We start from the raw sequence: 6,785 nt of genomic DNA, 5'->3' as shown, positions 1-6,785 counted from the left end.
AAATCAAAGTACTTGTAAGTTTGTGCTGTTCGATTTGACAACGTTTCTAAATTTCTGGCTCCGCAAAATATTGCGTATATTTTCCTTTTCAAACTCTTAACGCGGTTAACTCACGACAATGAGTGATTTTAATGAACCCGAGGGAAAGGTGAGTGTTTCTATTGATCCAAACTTAAGAAGTAGAATATAAATATTTTATGTGTGTAAAATGTAAAAGAATTTGAAAAAGCGTTACAATTACCAAACTCAGAACACGCGCTTTGGGATTTCTCATTAATGCGCTGCGATAAATCGATTAATATGTCCAATTGGATGCTATCGCTGAGAGGCCACCACTAAGCTCACGAGGAGCATTTTATAAAATCAATTTTTACATAAATTTCAAGCGAACGCGAACGAAACCGCCGCTAAAGCTCAATTAAATGCCAGTGCGTACTGGATTTTGTGAGCGATTTCGGTGATAAGATATTTAGGTGTTCCTTCCAAGGGTTGCTTTAGAGCGAAAACCCTCCAATTCCTACCGTGTGCGTTGATTAAAAGCCGCAAAAGTGGATACCGAAACAGTGAAAATCGAGGATTTGATGGACTCTGATCCTGAAATCGAGTTCATTGAAAAGGACAGCGGCATGTCGTCGTTAGGCGGCAGCAAGGACGAGACGCCGGAGCGGCGGGCAGTGGCCGCCGTAAGTAAAAACGTGGTGGCCCCTCGTAGTCCCCCCCTGAATACCCAGTAGCCCCCAGTCCGCCCGACTTCTTATCGTGCTCACGTAATTGTCGATCAAACAGAGCAGCTGGCGAATGACACCGACTCACTGATACCCCGCAATAATCATTTTCTTTTTCCGTTTCTTGCAGACTTCCAATGCGCCGCAGGGCGAGAACTACGATGATGTAAGTGTACCCTGTTTGTAAACACAACACGCAATCTAACCTCAAAGTTCAGGAGGCAGGCGCAAATTAAGGACATTTTGGGGTTTTCGAAATGTAGCATTAGTCTGGAGGATCTCTAGTTTGAGTACTGCTTGAATAAGTGCCGGGGTTTATTTAGAAATTTAGCGTTAGCTATTTGGCCACGAAATGTATCAGCTGTTAGGCACAACGTGCATGCGATAAAGGTCATTGTCATATACCTTTTATTTCCTTCGTTTTTAAACAAGGAAAGGTTTTCTAAATGTCTTAACGTTTAACAAGCACTGTTCTTATTTAATGTTTAAAGTAATTTTGTTGACATTTTTATATACCTTAATTCACATAAATAAACCCATATAGTTGCTTATATGTAAAAGCCTATTGATAAAGATAGTCATTCATTAAAAATATTTCCTAATACGCGACATTAAATTTAGATACCTGATTGGATTGATTGCAAATTGCGTTACATGTTTAAAAAGATCTATTAAAACTCATTTCTGTTCACCATGCAGGAGCCCGATGAGACTGCGTCCGAGCGCTTCTGGGGCCTGACCGAGATGTTCCCGGAGCCACTGAGGAATGCGGTTGGTGCCGTGAGCAATGCCACGGTGAAGAGCGTCAAGGGCCTGTACTCGTTCTCGTGCAACGCCAGCTGGATATTCTTCACCAGCTCGGTCATCCTGTTCGCACCGGTCATCTTCGAGACGGAGCGCGCCCAGATGGAGGAGCTGCACAAGTCGCAGCAGAAGCAGGTGCTTCTTGGACCCGGCAGCGCGATGGGTCCTGGAGGACCGTCGCCCAGCTTACCTTTGATTCGTTAACCAAGAGAGACCCTACCACATACGCATATTAGCTCTACGATAACCGGCAGCGGAAATCCGGGAATTGCCACACGTTAGCTTAAGTTTGTCGATACCAATCAATCCCAGTCGAAATCGAGCGATGGAGGACGTCCAGCGATTTCCCGAATAAGCAAGCCATCCATTAAATGCCACTTCAAAGCCCAGCATTTACGCATTCACACTCTCGGAACATCCGGCCCCAAAGAGGACGTCCTCGTCAATCGAAACGAGCAGTTGCAAAACTTCAGATAGGTGTTAGCATTGTAGTTGGCGTACAGTGTATAAACAAGCAACCACTACGGTTTAAACCAATTAATAAAACTACGTTTATTAATAGTTAAAATAGTCCGCTTGTGCTTGTGAATTGATTTACTTTAGTAGAAGTAGGAATAAGTTTATTTAGAGATTAACAACAGACTGAAACTAAGGACTTCCCAGATACTCCCTTGGAATCGGATGATCCGTGAAGTAGCGTCGGAACTCACCAGCGTACTTGTTCCTCAAATTCCGCTCTCCAAATTCGTTAAATCGCTGTGCAAGGAACACATACACATCCAAAACTTTCGCGTGGGCGGAGAGTTTCTTAAATGATTGAGCTGCACGCTCGAGGATCTCCAGAGATTTGAGGAGCTGTGCTTTTCGTTCCTCCACATTATTTTGATTGATGGCCAAGAGGCAGCGAACAAACACGAAATCCGTTTTCGCTCGTTCATATAGACCACCATTGATGTGAATGTCGTGCATGCAGCGCTTTATGGCCTGATAGGCCTTCTGCGGCATTCCGAGGAGCAATAGTTGCTGGGCCAAGAGCAGATCCACCAGCGCCAATTCGTAATCCATCTGAGACTCGGACATTTCCTCGGCCACCCGAATCAGAAGCATTGTAGTTGCACTTGAGAAACGACCCTCCGCCATGCCACAATAACCAAGCAGAACTTGTACCCTCATTCTCAGAAGGAAGGGCAAGTTATCCTGCAAGGCCAGCTTGTCCAGTAGGCGCCTGGCATTGAAAAACTCCCGCTTGGCCACGTATATGGAAGCACGTTGGAATATGGAGTCAGAGGGATCGAGCAAATAAAGCTGATCGCAAGCTTTCAAAGCATCATGCCAGCGACACTGGTAGATTCCCGCTTGGATGACCACATGGCACTGGCTTATCATCCAACCCTCGGCGCTGGGCAAACGCGGAAAACGATCTTTAGCATGATGCAGCAGAACTTTGGATAGTTGGGGCTCTCCCTGCAACTGAAGCCACAGGGCGTAGCTGGCCAAAGCGCTTCCCAGGCTCGCCGATCCACTGCCGAACCTGTCTCTGGCTGCCAACAACACTTGGCCGTACAAAGCAGCTAGCTCGTGCCTTCCATAAGCAGACCAAACAGCACTCCTCAAAGCCAGAGCCTCTGATGCGTGGTCGGCAAAGTTGTTGCGATTTGTAAGATTGTCGCTGTGCTGCAGGAGATCAAAAAGCTTTAGTGGCTGGTAGCCTGCTACTGTGCCTAGTTTTACAGCAAAATGCAAGGCTAAGGTGTAGTTCTGCAGCAGGGATCCATCCACTTCGTTGGCATCCTGCACGCTCTTTTGAACAGCGGACAAGGGAAGCTCATCCCTGAGCAAGCAGTACCAAGTATTGGCAAGGTTGAGGCTCCTCTTGTCGCCGTGCTCCTGGGCCAGCATTATGCTTTCCCTGAGCGCCGCTAGCGCTTCATCCCGATGGCCAAAGGTGGCATGTAGCACCGCCAGGTTGACGCAAAAATACTGGTAACCCTTCTCCTGGCTCATCAACCGCACGGGACTCCTGTCCAATGCTCTGTGGAGCGCAGATAGAGCATTGTAGTAATCCCTAACTCTTAACTGATTCATGTAGCCAAGGAAATAGGGTGTGGTTATCAGTGGGAGGTCGTGTATGATCTCCTGCACCTTCTTTTGGAGTTCCAAGGGCGGCAAAGCCTTACGTTCGTTGTTCTCCAGCAGTTCCGACTGTTTGTTGATGAAGAACTTGGCCTGTTTGGGCGCCCATTTGCTCAGGGGATTGCGCTCTTGAGCAATACGAGCAATGACCTCCACTTTTTTCTTAGTTTCCGGATCCGCAGGCTTTTCGGTTATGGTATTCGGAGGAGGAGTCTCCTCCCTGTGCAGAACACCTCCGGCTACGGCCATTCTGGAACCAGAGGCAGCAGCTCGAACTCCTCTCTCGTAATAAGAGCATATGTTCTTGTACATATCCATCATCTCAGGGAAGCTGAGGCGCTCCAACACCACGCCCACTCTGCGGACATAGACGCCCACCATGCTGAACTGGCTGATGCCGTAGTTTTCGTTCAGGATCTCGTCGATGTTCTGGATCTCCGTGAAGTCAAACAAGGCCTCAATGCTGCCCGCACAAAACTCAGACATCGCTTTTTCGAAGGATTCCAGCATCAGTGTATCCAGTTTGTACTTCCCTGTGGTCAACAAACTATGTAGCTCATTGTAACTCTTATCCGGCTCTTGGACGAGCTTGAATACCAGCATATAGAACATGCGCCGTCGCTGGGTGCGCATGGATATCCCCGTATCCAGACAGGACTTTTTGTTCTTAAAAAAGTTTAAAAAATGTGTAAGAAGTGGGTTTTATGGAATAAATAGTGGGTGCACCTACAATCACATACTGTTTAAGCAGTATCAGCACGGTTATCTTATGCGCCGTGGGCGTCTCGATGCGGGGAGGCTCGATTTTGAAGGAGGGGTCCAAGGTGTCCAGCTCCTCGAACAGATTCATGGTTAATTTAAGGCCTTTAAATCCAGTTTTCGATTTGCCGGGAAAATGTAAACACAAAATCATCTGCCGCAGCCAACTTAGCTTTGCTGGAGATGCCAAACGGTACGGAGTTCAGCAGTGTGGCAACTCTTAATGGCGCGTTATTTTAAAATGTTAGGTCATAAAAAATGCATTATTTATTTACTAAAGCTTTTAAAATGCGTTTCATTCTAAAATTAAATAATTAAAAGCAAGTCACTTTAAAATCTGACCCAAGTGACCTCACATTTTTTGCACGGCAAGCACATGGCACACCTTTAAAAGCCCCAAATAAACTATTACTGATTACACGAGCTTCGTCGAAATACCCATACGATCGATCAAAGTCCAAAAATAGACGAAAACACGCCAAATGTACGCTTCTCCAATTTGTATTTGCTTTAAATCAACGAAAGCACAAAGTTCACTAGACAACTACCCTGTTAAACGCTAGCCAAATGTGTAAATATATAATGTGGAATAGGTAATACAACGAATGCGTCATGGGGATACCCACATCCATCCTACAGGACGAAGGGGAAGATGGAGCGGCGCTGGCGAGGGTAATCCTTGAACTCCTTCCTGTAGTTGCGATGCTTGGCCAAGGCCCAAATGGTCATCTGGAAGGCACCAGCAAAGGCGAAGAGATAGGCAGCTAGGCAAGAAGTCAGCACAGAGAAAGAAACCCAGGCACCGATCTCATAGGTATAGTTGGGGCAAGAAACAAAGCTGCAGGTCGAAGAGCGCGAATTAATAAACTTGAGTTGTGGGTGTCTCTAGTAAACACTTACTCGAACAGCTTGGTGAGGGGATTTCCATCGGCCACCGGAATCTTGCGCACTTTGGTTCCCGGCGGGCGCAGGTTGCGCAGTGCAATGTGCACCGAAAAGTTTCCCAGTTCGCATAGCTGAAAGTGAACAAATTAGAGCTTAGTTTGTGGGTCTGTATATATGATTAATGGTTGTAGAACATATGCCAAGTAATTCTAGTCTATCACCAAACAAAACTTTACAAATTACTTGACCAATCTACACTCAAATAGTACAATTCAATTAGGAAATCCAACTAGTACTAATAGTTTCGGAAAATATTAAACATCGATCAAATAAGTTTTTGACAAAAGCTACAGCCCTGGTATTAAGAAACAAATGTTTTGAACAAAAGCAAAGGAAACCGGTACATTACGAAAACATATAACCCAGATCCATAAACCATAACCATCAATACGTACAGCGAATGCTGCGAGAGCTGCCCAAACAGTGCACATGCAGGGCGAGGTGAACTGCGGATGGTTCACGTGGTAGGACACATAGGCGGTGAATCCCCAGTAGTATGTGCAGTTCTTAAACAGATTCCTCAGCGGCATGGTGGCGTGGGAGAAGCGATGGACGAAGATCGTCTCCAGCAGACGCTTCACATAGTGGACCGTGTAGCAACCGGCGGCAATGCTGTGGCAAAAGAGAAAAGAAAGCGGGTTACTGGGTGAACCACCATCCAAAGTTCGTGGATAATTATGCAGAGCCGTTGCGTTTTAGTTTGCATAAGCGACGAGGTCGATTAGGTCGACAATCGAAAGATTTCAGCGACTACTTTCTACAACTCACTGGGTGGTTAGGGAAATCGGCAGACTGGCAGCTTTGCCGTATACCAATTCCGGTCGGAAGTAGAAAATCAAGTATACGATCAGTGGGCCGGCGTACTCGGCCAGGAAAACGGTCTTCCAGCCAATCTGGGGACCCAGATCCTTCACATAGACCTTGTCGCCGGAACGCAGAGATAGGGATTCCAATGTGTCCGTATCCTTAAGGCTCTTGCCCTTCAGCTCCAGACGCAGCGACTGGCGATTTGCATGGGGGGTCTGCTTCAGGCTCTTGTGGATTAGGGCGCGCAGGTCCCCGATGGGCGTGGTGCTGGAGGGCACCTTCACCTTGCCGTACGGCTTGCTGTTTTTGGCGTTCAAAATCTCCAGCTCCATTTTGCCTTCGGTGCGCTTGCAATCAGTACTGTCCAAAATCGAAAATCGCCGATCCGCAGTGTGACCGTGCTAGTCTCTGCGAAAATTAACTTAATTGAAATACGGCCACAAGGGAAGAGCACAGTGGAATATATGAGAAAATATATATTTGCAAGCTTTCTGTGACTTATCCAGAATTATACCCAACTAAAGTGACTAACTTTAAAATGTATTGAATAATGCTTTTGAAAGATTACGCGCTGCCAGATGATATTTTCATTCTATTTACAAAACTTCAAAA

The 6,785-nt window shown here is 46.3% G+C and overlaps 3 protein-coding genes across 4 annotated transcripts; 1 reads left to right on the top strand and 2 right to left on the bottom strand.

Moving 5' to 3' along the window:
- The first annotated feature begins 7 nt into the window (after window positions 1–7).
- Window positions 8–2,099, top strand: LOC6532866 (mitochondrial import receptor subunit TOM22 homolog). 2 transcript variants are annotated; one of them, XM_015194180.3, is made up of 3 exons: window positions 8–148; window positions 856–891; window positions 1,425–2,099. In XM_015194180.3, the coding sequence occupies exons 1-3, from the start codon at window positions 119–121 to the stop codon at window positions 1,731–1,733; spliced, it is 375 nt and encodes a 124-aa protein (XP_015049666.1). In that variant the 5' UTR covers window positions 8–118; the 3' UTR covers window positions 1,734–2,099. The 2 variants fall into 2 exon arrangements, with proteins under 2 accessions (XP_015049666.1, XP_002093602.2); XM_002093566.4 differs by lacking the exon at window positions 8–148 and adding an exon at window positions 329–683.
- Window positions 2,100–2,122: 23 nt separating this feature from the next.
- On the bottom strand, window positions 2,123–4,600 carry LOC6532865 (anaphase-promoting complex subunit 5). The gene is made up of 2 exons (XM_002093565.4): window positions 4,393–4,600; window positions 2,123–4,328 (listed from the first exon to the last, which is right to left on the bottom strand). The coding sequence occupies exons 1-2, from the start codon at window positions 4,573–4,575 to the stop codon at window positions 2,178–2,180; spliced, it is 2,334 nt and encodes a 777-aa protein (XP_002093601.2). The 5' UTR covers window positions 4,576–4,600; the 3' UTR covers window positions 2,123–2,177.
- Window positions 4,601–4,906: 306 nt separating this feature from the next.
- On the bottom strand, window positions 4,907–6,599 carry LOC6532864 (very-long-chain enoyl-CoA reductase). Its single transcript, XM_002093564.3, has 4 exons — window positions 6,135–6,599; window positions 5,762–5,978; window positions 5,322–5,437; window positions 4,907–5,259 (listed from the first exon to the last, which is right to left on the bottom strand). The coding sequence occupies exons 1-4, from the start codon at window positions 6,503–6,505 to the stop codon at window positions 5,055–5,057; spliced, it is 909 nt and encodes a 302-aa protein (XP_002093600.1). The 5' UTR covers window positions 6,506–6,599; the 3' UTR covers window positions 4,907–5,054.
- Window positions 6,600–6,785: the final 186 nt, after the last annotated feature.

This window comes from Drosophila yakuba, chromosome 3L (assembly GCF_016746365.2).
Source record: "Drosophila yakuba strain Tai18E2 chromosome 3L, Prin_Dyak_Tai18E2_2.1, whole genome shotgun sequence".
In the NCBI taxonomy this organism is placed as follows: domain Eukaryota; kingdom Metazoa; phylum Arthropoda; class Insecta; order Diptera; family Drosophilidae; genus Drosophila; species Drosophila yakuba.
Note: the sequence above shows the minus strand (reverse complement) of the source record. Positions and strands in the feature narration are given on the sequence as shown.

What these genes read in the sequence shown, in the direction of transcription:
- LOC6532866 (XM_002093566.4), top strand. Translation starts at nt 582, where the DNA reads ATGGACTCTGATCCTGAAATCGAGTTCATTGAAAAGGACAGCGGCATG. An exon ending in AGCGGCGGGCAGTGGCCGCC is followed by an intron (nt 684 to 855) that starts GTAAGTAAAAAC and finishes CGTTTCTTGCAG; the next exon opens with ACTTCCAATGCGCCGCAGGG. An exon ending in AGGGCGAGAACTACGATGAT is followed by an intron (nt 892 to 1,424) that starts GTAAGTGTACCC and finishes TTCACCATGCAG; the next exon opens with GAGCCCGATGAGACTGCGTC.
- LOC6532865 (XM_002093565.4), bottom strand. Translation starts at nt 4,575, where the DNA reads ATGATTTTGTGTTTACATTTTCCCGGCAAATCGAAAACTGGATTTAAA. An exon ending in TGCTTAAACAGTATGTGATT is followed by an intron (nt 4,329 to 4,392) that starts GTAGGTGCACCC and finishes AACTTTTTTAAG; the next exon opens with AACAAAAAGTCCTGTCTGGA.
- LOC6532864 (XM_002093564.3), bottom strand. Translation starts at nt 6,505, where the DNA reads ATGGAGCTGGAGATTTTGAACGCCAAAAACAGCAAGCCGTACGGCAAG. An exon ending in CCGATTTCCCTAACCACCCA is followed by an intron (nt 5,979 to 6,134) that starts GTGAGTTGTAGA and finishes CTTTTGCCACAG; the next exon opens with CATTGCCGCCGGTTGCTACA. An exon ending in CCCCTCACCAAGCTGTTCGA is followed by an intron (nt 5,260 to 5,321) that starts GTAAGTGTTTAC and finishes TTCGACCTGCAG; the next exon opens with CTTTGTTTCTTGCCCCAACT.